This window comes from Vespa velutina, chromosome 7 (assembly GCF_912470025.1).
Source record: "Vespa velutina chromosome 7, iVesVel2.1, whole genome shotgun sequence".
Classification (NCBI taxonomy): Eukaryota; Metazoa; Arthropoda; class Insecta; order Hymenoptera; family Vespidae; genus Vespa; species Vespa velutina.
This window is the reverse complement of record NC_062194.1, coordinates 1,770,001-1,783,678: the sequence shown is the minus strand read 5'-3', so window position 1 is coordinate 1,783,678 and position 13,678 is coordinate 1,770,001. Positions and strand designations below refer to the sequence as shown.

The 13,678-nt window shown below is 30.3% G+C and overlaps 1 protein-coding gene across 6 annotated transcripts in view; it reads left to right on the top strand.

Moving 5' to 3' along the window:
* LOC124950772 (DNA ligase 3) overlaps positions 1-13,678 on the top strand; it is a 42,832-nt gene that overhangs the window by 7,502 nt on the left and 21,652 nt on the right. For all 6 annotated transcript variants that reach the window (XM_047498034.1, XM_047498033.1, XM_047498031.1 and 3 more), the window contains 2 exons: positions 6,783-7,098; positions 8,404-8,763. In XM_047498034.1, the coding sequence (XP_047353990.1) occupies positions 6,786-7,098; positions 8,404-8,763 (673 nt within the window). In that variant the 5' untranslated portion in view covers positions 6,783-6,785. The remainder of the gene's footprint in view (positions 1-6,782; positions 7,099-8,403; positions 8,764-13,678) is intronic.

Here is a 13,678-nt window from a genome sequence, read left to right as displayed (position 1 = left end):
ATTGTTCTACACAAAGCATAACTCCCGAGAGCTACTCATTTAGCATAACTTCCTATCTCATTAAGTTTCTCAAATAAGATTCAAATAAGATCCAAGGAAAGCATATTATTCCTTTGACAGCCGACATATTATAAATTACACATAGGAGATTTAATTAGCTTTACTTTGGAAAATATTAATTGCACTATAATTTGAACATTTCGATAATTTGATCGTTTCGAATTCGTCGTCTCGTTTGTTAGTTATTTAAAAAAAAAAAAAAAAAAGAAAAAAAAAAGAAAAAAGAAAAAAAAGAAAAATCGGATAATTTCTCTTACGTTGCACGATTTTCTTTCTATATGAATAATGTAAGAAAGTGTAAAAATACACATACACACACACACACACACACACACACACACACACATGTACGGACGCACGCACGCGTGCGCGAACACACACACACATACAGATATATATGTATATAGGAAATATAGCGATAGTTTATCGAGTTCGGTCGATAATCCATGATGACCCCGTGGAAGACGTTGCGAATTGATTTAATTCACACTTTTTTACAGGTTTATTGTACCCTGACGACTTGATAAAGTTATGTCAGAGAGTACAGACGCGAAACAATATTTTTTTAACGACGTATTCAAAGTCGACTTTTAATTATGCAATATTGACAAATTTCATTTTGCAATTTTATGCTCGAATTCGACGGATCCGCGAATCTTTTATTTAATTGATTATTATCTTTCTTTTTTTCTTCTTCTTTTTCTTTTCCTTTTCTTTTTTTTCTTTTCTCTCTTTTTTTTTTTTTTCTTTTTTTTACGCGATACATTTATAAAAAAAAATATTACATGAACTTTTCACGATAGAATACATGTAACGCGATTGGACAACACAAAATAGAGAAACTGAAAAAAGTAAAAAAGAAAAGAAAAAAAAAAAAAGAAAAGAAAAGAAAGAAATAGAGAACAGTTTTTTTTTTCAACGATATACTTGATCAACTTTTGTATTATGCAATATCGAAAAATTTCACACTTCGCAATTTTACGTTTGAATTTGACCCGTTTACGATTTTATTTTTCACTTTTGACACTTGAAAAATGTTAAATGTAATTTTCAAACGATCATTTCTTTTTCTTTTTTACGTGACATATTTATATAAACAAATTTTACGTAAACTTTTTGCAATGGGATATGCGTAAACACGTTTGGAGATATAAAAAATGAAGAACAATCAAATAAGAAAAAAAGAAAGAAGTAGAAACGAACGTATATAGAAACTTAAGACGATCTTTTCATCTCGATGATCAATATCGATTTTTAACACTTCTTTCTCTCCCTTTCTCTCTCTCTCTCTCTCTTTTTATTATTTCGATTTCTCCGATTTAGTTCGTACTATATCTCTCATTCTATATATCATCTCCGATTTCTCACAGTTTTTATCTTTTCAGATTTATGATTTCTTTTCAAGCCATTGTTATTATCGAAAGATTCACGACCAATAATACGTGAGAGAAGCGCGAACTTTATTATTCCGATCGGAAAGTTGGATAGAAAATTGTTCACTTTAATGATACACATTTGACGTCTTTATCCACTACTAAGCGAAAAGGAAAGTTTAAGTAATAAAAATAAGTTATCGATCTCTCTCGAATATGCAATATCGAAGTAATATACGATTGACGAATATCACATTATACGGTGCATATCTGTGTAAGTTCGTTCGTCGAAATAGGATATATTAATCAGCTGTTGGAAAAAATTTGACTTTTTTTTTTTTCTTTTTCCCACTTTTTTCACACTCACAAATATCACCAATTTGTAAATTTAATTATATATATATATATAAAAAAAAAAAAAGAAAAAAAAATGGGAAAATAAAATTTGGTTTCTCGAAAGACCAAAAATAATAATAATTTCAAAGATTCCAAATGAAATGAAAAAGAAGCGAACAAATGTAAAAAGACAAAATAAAAAGAGAAAGAATTCTTTCTTTCTTTTTTTTTCTTTTTTTTTTTTTGATTCTTGGGGATTACGATATATCACTTCCTACCTTGTTTACTCTCGAAAGATATCTCGAAATATGCACTCTCGAACTAAGCTCCTCGTGCCACCTGATGGTATATATTATAATCTATCTATTTATCTATCTATCTATTTATCTATCTATCTATCTATCTATCTATTTATATATCTATATCTATATATACAAACATCTATATGTATATAGTCGTGGCACTTTTCTCTCTCTCTCTCTTTTTATCACGTCTATGTACCTTTATCTCTCTTTTATTTATTTTTTTATTTCTCTCTCTCTCTCTCTCTCTCTCTCTTTCTTAGTACGATTTCTTTATTTTTTCTTCTTTTCGTTGCACACTTTTGTTTGTTTTATTTTTTATTTCGTTTTTTCCTTTTTTTTTATTTTTTTTATTTTTTTTTTTTTTTATAATCTCGAAACTTTTCGTACGGCACGATACGTGTTCGAAGAGTGAGCCGTTGAGGGCTGTTGCACCCTCTATTATACCCCAAGCTCGAACCTTCCACCACCATCCACCATGAACATCATCCCCTCTTTCTTCTCCTATCCTCTTACTTCTACTCCTCCTCTAACTCCTCTTCTTCATCCACACTATCCTCTTCCTCCTCCTCCTCCTACCACCTGTAGGTTCGAACACGTAACACGAGGAGAACCGAATAGTGAAATATATTATTCCCTATCATCGAAAGAGTACACCTACACATCGTGCAGCTCACTCACTCACTCACTCACTCACTCACTCACTCACTCACTCACTCACTCACTTACCCCTACAAAGGATCAACCCCTATTCACTTCTAAATCCTCTATTCGCTTGCTTGCATATGCGTTCCGATAGATTCTACTTTAAGTGGTGACTGTAGTAGTAGTAGTAGTAGTAGTACTAGTGTTGGTACTACTTCTGATGATGATAGTGATGATGATTATGTTTGTGTGTTTGTGATCGTGATCTTTCGACGAGTCAAAGCAAATACTTTTTTCGTTGATTTTTTTTCCCCTTTCCTTCTTTTCCTGTTTTTTTTTTTTTTTCGAATCTTTGTATTGTTCTCATGGAAAAATATAGTATATGGATCTTTTTACGTGTGAATGAATTAAGTCAGTCAAAAAAAGTAGTGTCGAATATCATTAAAAAAAAAAAAAAAAAAAAAAAAAAAAAAAAAAAAAAAAAAAAAATGAAGAAAGAAAGAGAGGGAAAGAAAAAGGAAAGTATACTTGATCTTGATCGATATTCTTTATATCTTATATTTCATATTTAGTTAAATATTATTTCGAAAATTTTTTTGCGTTTGAAAAAGACGAATGAGAGATTTTTTAATTTAAAAGATTTTTTTGCTTTTTTACCAATCGGTGTGTTGTTCGAAGAAAAATGTATATACATATATATATATATATATATTCTTTTTTTTTTTTTTTTCAATGTGTCAAATCAATAAATTGTCCAATTTTTATTTTATATTATATATACATACACAAGGGCTGATCGAAACGAATAATCGGACCATTAACGACACTCGACACTTTTCTGACTGGCTGTATCCAACAGTCTTTCTACTATCTGTCTATTCATGAAACTGATTATTCGTATAGTCATATATATATATATATATATATATATATATATATATATATATATATATGTATGTATTTAATTAATAATAATATTAGTAAGAGAGAAGGAAAAAGAGAAAAATTATTTATCTCAAAGTAATGCATTAGAAAGTTTTCAAATCAATTCTTTTCCTTTTTTTTCTTTTCATTTTCTTTTCTTTTTTCTTTCTTTTTTTTCCCTTATTTCTTCATGAAATGATTTCTTAAAATCCATTTTTTACGTATTATATGATAATCATTTATTTGACCGATTGATTAATTAACGGCAATAAAAGATTAAGAGTGTTAATTTGATTAAAAAAAGGCAGGCCATCATTTCGTTCTTTATATTGTCATGTTGACGATAGAATATATGATATTCGTTTTACGATGAATTTTCATCGACGATATCAAAATGCAGATGTACAGTGTTATCCTAAAATAATGATAACGAACGTTCCACTTTGTCGTTTTCATAAGAATAGAATTTTCTTAAGCTTCGAACTCGTTTATAAATCTTATAGGTAAAGAGAAAGAGAGAGAGAGAGAGAGAGGGGGGGGGAGATTACAAAAGATAATATTTTTATTAATTTTTTTCAATTAAAGTTACTAACTTTTCGATTTATCTTACGTCCCTATCAATTTCTTTATTATATATATATATATATATATATATATATATATATATATATATAGAAGCTACATATATCAAACGCCGGAAATGCTTTCTTCCATTTTCAATGGACAAATAAAATCTACTTAAATCTTCTTTATATATGATTTAACGTTTGTAAATCAAATCTGTTTAGGATAATAATAAATTATTTTAAATTAACTTCGACGATCGTATTTGTACATTATTTAAATAGAAAATAAACGAGCATTCTTAATACTTTTATGTAATATTTTTTCATAATTATATTAATACTTTTATGTAATATACGGCGTATTATATAATTCCGCGTTTATATATTTGTTTATTCTTTGTTTAAAAAAAAAAAAAAAAAAAAAAAAAAAAAAAAAAAAAAAAAAAAAAAAAAAAAAAAAATTAAAGAAAAGAAAAGAAAAAAAGAAAAAAGAAAAACATTATTTCGCAAACAAAACCATATTTCTATCGGTCCCGTCTCTTCACTTTACTTTTCGTCATGACTTACTCTTGACATGATACCGACCCATATTTCACTTTATAGAATAGTTCATGAATAACGAAATATTGTCGCTACTTTTGTTGCCGCTACTGCTACTGTTTCTACTGCTACCTACTTGCTGAGGTGGTATTCGTAGGAATCAGAGAAAGGGTGGGGAGAGAGAGAGAGAGAGAGAGAGAGAGAGAGAGAGAGAGAGAGAGAGAGAGAGAGATAAATAATTCTTGGAGTTCACCCGGTCGAATGGCTATCTGTCATTTTGCGGTGTAATTAAGAATCCGAAAACGCGTCACACGGTTTGTCACGTGATTTTCACTGAACACCATGTGAAATATTAATCGCGAAGATTTTGACGCGAGGAGTTATTATGCATATTGAAATTTTTAGTTTGTTTGAAATTTTAATTATTCCTTTCTGGGTCCTTTTCTTTTTTTCTCTTTTTTTTTTCTTCTTCATCTTTTTCTTCTTCTTCTTTTTTTTTTCCCCCCCTCTCGAAGAAATAATTATTAATCTTTCTACGAATTGTGTGTGTATTCGTGAAAAAATAAATTAATCGAATAAAAGGAAGAAAACATTTTGGCACATGACGAACGAGAATTATTCGCCACGAGATGAATTATTATACTAATTGAAATTTGTACGTATCATTTCCTTCTTCTTTTCTTTTTTCCCTCTCTTTAAAAAAGAATTCTCAACTTTTACCAAACTTTTGTCGAATTTATAACAACGACAAAATTTTGTTTGTGAAATTAAAAAAAGAAACGAAATGAAAGAAGAAGAAAAATATTGGTACGGAATATTACGAATGGTTACGAAGTAACGTAATGCATAAAATTAGCAATATGTCTGCCATTGTTTGTCGATGTTTCATTGCCATTGAGCCAGCCAATCAGTGCATTAATTGATGATAAGAACCCCTCGTTTCTCTCAGAAAGAGAGAGAGAGAGAGAAAGAGAGAGGATTTCTCGGTTTATTTTATCATTGTCTTATGTTCCTTTTTTTCTTTTCTCTTCTTGTTTTCAATTTTCGTGGTATATTACACGCCCGGCAAAATGGCCGATCTATATAAGCAAACTCTGAATTATATATTATAATGTTCTCGATAAAATGTATATATATATTCTTTTTTTTTTTTTTTATTCGTTGTCGCAAATAAGAAATACGATATTAATTTTTACTGTTAATTAATTTGTTCAAAGAAAAAGAAAAGTAAATAAATAAAAAAAGAATAATATCATAGAGATAGCATTAATATTTAGATTGATTTGAAGACTTAAAAAAATATCGATGTATTAATTAAGATGACGGTGATGTTACTTATTGATCCGTGGTAATATTTGAACGAACAGGACGATGGGGAAACCTTATTAAATTTCTCTTAAACTTAACGTTACGTTTATAAACTTTAGCATTACGTAAATATATATTTTTTCACCCTTTTGTCCATTATCTTATTATTACGTCATAAACGAAGTATGATCGTAGTTACGAATGTACATGAGTTTAACGTTAAGCATTCGATTTATCGAGACGGAGATTATCCGAGGGCGTAACGAATCGTTTCTAATCTCTATATCACGATTACGCCGGATGTAATCGGGAATATATTTAAACAGAGAGAGAGAGAGAGAGAGAGAGAGAGAGAGAGAGAGAGAGAGAGAGAGAGAGAGAGAGAGAGAAACTGCAATCTCATTTGGGAGTACCAATCGCAATTTTACGAGTTGAAATTAATTACGTAAGAGACAAGAATAATTTCATTTATAACGAATTACAGGGTAGATAATTCGACGATTAAATATTTTTCCATTTAGGTATAGTTCGTATTATACTTCGTATCATTTGTTTTTCTTTTTTAATAAATACATGTATACATACATATATACATACATACATATATAGATATATACGTAGAAGGTGCATACATGTATACGTATTTTTTCATTATAACGCTTTCAAGTATTACTCTTGTATCGTTTCGAATATCTTCTTTTTTTTAATTTTTAATTCTCTCTTTCTAGATCATGGAGGACGAAGAAGACGAAAAACCATTCGCGATCGAACGTGCTAAGTCCGCTCGTGCGAAATGCAAAAAATGCAAGTGTCCCATCGAGAAGGATGCAATAAGGATTGCGAAATTAATTTCAAATCCTTTTTCGGAGGGTTCGAAAATGAAGGCATGGCATCATGTAACCTGCATTTTCGATTTATTCAAGAAACAGAGAGCTACGACCAAGAGAATCGAAGATCCTGAGGAGGACATCAGTGGGTGGGATAGTCTTCAGGAGGAGGACAAGAAGATTATCATTGAGAAGCTTCAAGAGTTTGAACAATCCTGTAAGTTATTTTATTTTTTGTTTCTTTTTTGTAATTTTTTTTTATTTTCTTTCTATTTATTTACTTTTTTTTTCTTTTCTTTTCTTTTCTTTTCTTTTCTTTTCTTTCTTTTTTCTTTTTTCTTCTTTAATGGACCACGAGTGATCTCGATGCCCGGAAACAAATTTTCCATGAATTGTTTCAAATCATTTATCCTTCACTCTTCAAATTTATACTTGAACTTCGATTAGCTTCGTATCGAATATACTTCTTATTATTATTTTTATTATTGATATTATTATTATTTTTATTATTGATATTATTATTATTTTTATTATTATTAATAATGTTATTATTATTACTACTATTTTTTTTATAAAATTATTTTTATTTTACTCTCTCGAGTAAAAATATATCGAAGATATCGTCGTATCATTTAATGGAAGCAGCATCATCGTTATATTTGACTATGTTTAAAATTGATTATGACGTAATCGTCATCGTGTCATCATCTTCGCGATATTGGTGAGAGATTACTTCGTAAAAGAAAGAAGAAGAAGAAGTGAAATTTATTTGATTTGAGAACTGAAATCGCTCGAAGAGAGTGAGAGAGAGAGAGAGAGAGAGAGAGAGAGAGGCAGAGAGACAGAGAGAGAAGCTTGTCGATGTCTGCAAGACTTTCGATCGCGTTCTCCTATTATTATTTACTCAACTATCGATAAATACCGATAATGTGAATGTGTTAATTGACGTAATTAAATCAAGATACTACAAATTATAACTATCAATTTTCTTTACAGAGACGTATGTTCGTATCCACGGTGACAGCCCCCTTTTCTATCGGTCTTTGTTGAATGCACTGGATCGAGAGAGAGAGAGAAAGAGAGAGAGAGAAGATTAACAAATGATTTATACGGCTAAGACAGCCGCCATTTTTGTATCCAGTTCGCAGATTACACCACTGGACACGGTGTTGTAGACTTGAAAAATAATAATGCACTATTATTTCAAACGATTAACAGTATTTGTTCGGAGGTCCATAAATTTAAAGGCTATCGATACTGTTCTTCATTTTTCTCTCTCTCTCTCTCTCTCTTTTTTTTTCGTTTTTTTCTTTTATCGAACAAAACTTTGTTTTAACTTTTACGCTTCGTGCATTTTTGATTTAATTGAAAAAAAAAAAAAAATAAAATAAAATAAAATAAAAGAAAAGAAAAGAAATCTATCGTTTCGTTCATCGTTGCTTTTACTTTTTCTTTTTCTGTTTCTTTTTTTTTTTTTTGTCTTCTTTTTCTTACTCAATCACTTATTTACTATTTCTCGTAGGTCCTTACAAACCAACAAAACCAAAAGCGCCATTAAAAAGAAAAGAAAATCCTACGGACGGTCAATCAACAAAGGTGAATAATAAATTATCAAATAAAACCGACGACGAGATGAAATCCCCGATGAGAAAGAAAATGTCGAAGGAATTAAGGAGATCCGTTGATAATCCTGAGAGTTGTTCGGATGATCGCAAGATGGACGATCTCGTGGACTCTAAAATGGCGTCGAAGATAAAGAAACCGACGAAGGACGATCTGTTTCGCGAATTTCGACGTATTTGCTCAAATGTGGCGGAGGTAGACGCTTACAAGGAGAAAACGGCAATCATTAGGAATATGTTCATCCATGGATCGTCCGGTGGTGAGTACCATATGTATATATATATATAAAAAAAGGAAAAAAAATATATATATATATATATGCATATATTTTTCTTATTTTTTTATAACAAAAAAGAAAAAGAAATAAAGGAAGAGAGAAAGAAAAATACTTTCGGCGAGAGAACGATCGTATAATATTTCGTACCTTTTGCGATAAAGAGAGCTTTACAAAGGAGAGAGAGAGAGAGAGAGAGAGAGAGAGTGAGAAGGGTGGGGGGGAGGGAGGGAGAAAAAGAGAGAAGAAAAAAGAAAAATAGAAAGTAAATGACAGATCCTTTGGGATCGTAATTTGTCTTCGCGATGGAATAATTAATTACCGACGGACCTACCGACTGGTTTTCCCCGAGTACGACGTCGACACTAGTAAAAAAGAAAGAGACAGACAGGTGCTCGATTAATTAATTAATTTTTCTTAGAAAATACGCGCGATCATCATTTCTTTTCTTTTTCTTCTTTTCCTTTCCTTTTTATTTTTATTTTTATTTTTTTTTTTTGCTTCTTTATCCTCAAAAACAAATCCTCGTTCAAATAGAAACGTACTTACGATCGGAGAACTCTAATATGATTTTGAAATTTCCCGCTCTTTTCGTCCAACCATTTTTGTTCGATAATGTCGGCCATTTTCTATCAATTCTCTCTCTTTCTCTCTCTCTCTCTGCCTCTCTCTCTCTCTCTCTCTCTATTTGAAGATGCGTCATCGTCTAAGAGAACTCAATTGAGAAATACGAGAGAAAAGTGTGAAACGTGAGATAGGGCGAGGAGAGGAAGGGATGGTGCGATAGAAGAGAGGAAGGGAATGAAGCTATCAATGAAGCTATCGACTTCACATTGGCCGCGTAAACATACTCGTAGATTCTCTCTCTCTCTCTTTTTATTCTACTGTCCGTCTATCCATCTCTCTCTCTCTCTCTCTCTCTCTCTCTCTAATAACAAACTCCGTCCTTCTCCGTCTTCCGTTCAGTTTTCTTTTCTTTTCTTTTTTTTTCTTCTTCTTTTCATTCATTTACTTTCCTACAGTTCGTAGAAAGTTACTCCTTTCTCACGTTCTTCTTCTTCTTTCGAGATATATATATTTTTTTTTTCTTTAACTTTTTTCTTTTTTCTTTTTTAGTTTTATTATTTATCCTCATGATTGCGAACATCGACCATCTTTCTGTAAAATGATTTTCTTCCTTCGAGAAATTTCTCTCTCTCTCTCTCTCTCTCTCTCTCTCTCTCTCTCTCTCTCTCTCTCTCTCTCTCTCTCTCTCTCTCTCTCTTTCTCTCTTTCTCTCTTTCTCTCTATGAGCTTAATCGTACCGCAGATGAATTTCTTATGAGCGAATAAATATGATACCGGAATCGGATACAAGGAAACCATTAATCAATCGACCGAATAGACTAGCACCGCCGCAACGATTCACCACCACACTTGGTACGAATGGAAGATTTTTTTTGCGGGGTTATCTACTGTTACTCGCGTCCGGCCGGTTGTTCTGGCCGCCCGGCCAATCAACGAGGATATTCCCTTTTTCAAACGGAAGTTAGACTAAGGTCTTCACACTTGCTTTTTATTATTTTTTTTTTATTTTTTATTTTTTTTTATTTTTTTTTTATTTTTTCACTTTTTCCCCTTGATCTTTCTAAAAGCTCAATCATTCCGATCACATTTTTTTTTTTTTTTTTTACGACAAAGACACCAATCACATTTTACGAAATCTTGTTAAAAAATTTCAAATTTTTTAATCTATTACTATTACTACTACTATTACTACTACTATTACTACTACTATTAACTACTTTGTTCTTCGAGTATTGACATTTTTTTGTTTTTTTTTTTTTTTTTTTTTCGATAAAGAAAACGATGCTTTTTATAAGAATAATTATGGATCTCTATCTTTTTTTCCGCTGTCTTTTTTTTTTGTTTTTGTTTTTGTTCAAGCATCGAGATTATTTCTTTTCTTTTCTTTTTTATTATTTTCTTTTTTTTTTTTTTTTGTATAATGAACAAAATCACATGACTATTCTGTATTAAAAATCATTGTAACGATCATACAATGGTACAAATAGGTATGTCTCTGCGAATTTAGAAAAAATTTGCGAGAGGTGTGTGGGATGGGAAAGAAAAAAGAAAAAAGAAAAAAATAGAAGGAGAATGGACGGAGAAAGACGTGTAAATGCATTATAATGAAGAAGCAATCATTCCTCGTACATTCTTACCGGTGAATGGTTTTTATCAATGACCTTTTGTACGCGACTTGCGTAATGAAAAAAATGTGAATCGCCACTTGGCCACCTCAATGAATTCCCCTTTTTACGTGAGCTGCTTTACGGTCGTTATACTTTACACGGCGGTGTATCAATTTTTTTGTTTTCTTTTTTTTTTATTTTGCTTTACTCTTCTTTCTTTCTTTCTTTTTTTTTTTTTCTTTTATTTTTTTTTTTTTTTTTTTTCTTTTATCGTGGTGGAAACGATTTAGCGAAAAAAACAGAAGGGTGCTTTCAATTGTACGTTACTAAATCGATATAAATTACATTATCATTGAATTTATCATTGAATTTATCATTGAATTATTTGTTCGTCATGCATGTATCATAGAACAGATTAATTGTATCGTTTTAGAAAATTAACGAGTTCTTCGATGTTTGTTTATTATTATTCGTTAACTAAAAAAAAACAAAAAAAGAAAAAAAAAAAAAAAAAAAAAAAAAAAAAAAAAAAAAGAAAAGAAATATAAAAGCAAAATTATAGATATTCGTTGTCGGACTCTGTAAAAAATCTAGACGATTCGACTAAAAACATAATCGACCGGGATAAGATGTTTTGTTCAGGGATCGCGACCTAATTCGTTTATTAAATCTTTTATATTTGTTTTAATTTTTTCAAATGATAAAAAGATTAATATTTTCAGAGTTAGATAATGTACTGACTTGTTAACCAATTGTTTATTCATTACTTTTATGATTTTATTCGTCTTTACCTTTTCTCTCTCTCTCTCTCTCTCTCTCTCTCACTCTCTCTTTCTCTCTCTTTCTGCGTTACACTTGACCCACTGTGTTTACCATGCATCCTATCGTTTATAAAACTTTCCACCGTCAAAGAAATGCGTTTTCCATTACGTTCTTTCTTTATTATTATTATTATTATTATTATTATCTGACTCGCTGAAATAATAATTAAAATGAAAAAAATAAGAAGAAACAAAAAAAGAAGAAGAAAATGACAGAATAAAAATTCGTCGATGTTTTTATCGAGAGAGAAAGAGAAAGAGAGAGAGAGAGGGAGAGGGAGAGAAATAAAAAAAAATAAGTTTTGGACAAGGCGCTAAGTGCGGCTCTCTTTTATTATTTTATTATCGATTCGATTGTTGCGTTTTCTTCGTTCTTAATTAATAACGATTAAATTGTTGAAGTTCATCGACGGGGGATGATGAATACGATTATGTACGAGTAAACGAATGGGAAAAAAAACTAACTAACTAAATAACTAATTACTTAACGACCGCTGAAGATAATAACAATAATAATAATAATAATAATAATAATAATAATAAGAATAAGAATAATAATAATAATAATAATAATAATAATAATAATAATGATAATAAATTATTAAAATAAATAATTAAACTAATACTCACTCTTGTATAAATCGAAACACTGTCTCTTCTTTGTCAAGGAAGACTCGGGGAAACAACCCTTATTCTTCTTTTCACTATCCCTCCCCCCGCACACAAACACACAATAATAAAGTTCTCAACGACGAAGATAACGTTATTAAAACGGCAAGCCACAATCCAACAAAAAATTACATTCAATATATGCAATCGTTATAACAAATAATAATAATAATAATAATATAATTAATTATTATCTTCTTCAAGATCGTTGTCGTCGAATGAAACAGAACAAAAACGAAGAAAAAAAAAAAAAGAGAGAGAATAAAAATAAAAAGAAGCGTAAGACTCAACAAGAAAAATTCAATTCAATTATTATAATGTCTATTATAGTCTATCCCTATTAATTGGATCGTTCTCTTCTTAAGTCATCACTGATCGATCTATAGATCGATCCTTATCCTCGATTACTTTTCTTCTCCTTCTTCTTCCTTTCGATTGATCGATCCTTAAATATTTAAATAAATATATATGTTTATATATATATATATATGTATATATATATATATATATTTATTTTTTATTTTTTGTTGGCGAAGGATAAAAATAAAACGCTATTTATATTTTATTTTATTTTCTTGTCGTTCTTTTTGTTATTGCTGTCGTTGTTGTAGTCGTTATTGTTGTTGTTATTGTTATTGTTATTTTCAATTCCCTTCAATCCTATTAATAACGATGGGATATAAGACTTTTCGTGCACTTCACAATCACTCTTTTGCGACTATTCGTTCTTGGGGCATGACTCTCGTGTCTTATAAGCTTCGTATCCCCCCACTTAATCAACTTCTTTCGTTTGTAAATGTTGATGACGAGCCCCTTCTCGTGCAGCCAGCTTGGCTCCAGACTATCTCCTACCACTACTATTTTCTTTCTCCCGCCCTCTTTACCTCCCTCCTTCCCTCCCTCCTTTCCTCCTCTCTCTCTTTCTCTCTCTCTCTTTCTCTCTGATTCTTCCTATTTTTGCACTTCTCCATTTGACGAGCCTTCTTCGTCAACATATATATGCATATATATATATATATATATATATATATATATATATATAATAAAATATATATATATATGTACATATAAAATCGTCATGCAAGTATCGAATTAGTTAAATACAAAAAACAAAAGAATATTGAAATATCTTGAAATGTGAAATTTATTTATTTATTTATTTATTTATTTATTTATTTATTTGTTTATTTGTTTATTTTTTTTTTTCAACGATTAGCTATCTATTGTTACAAGTGA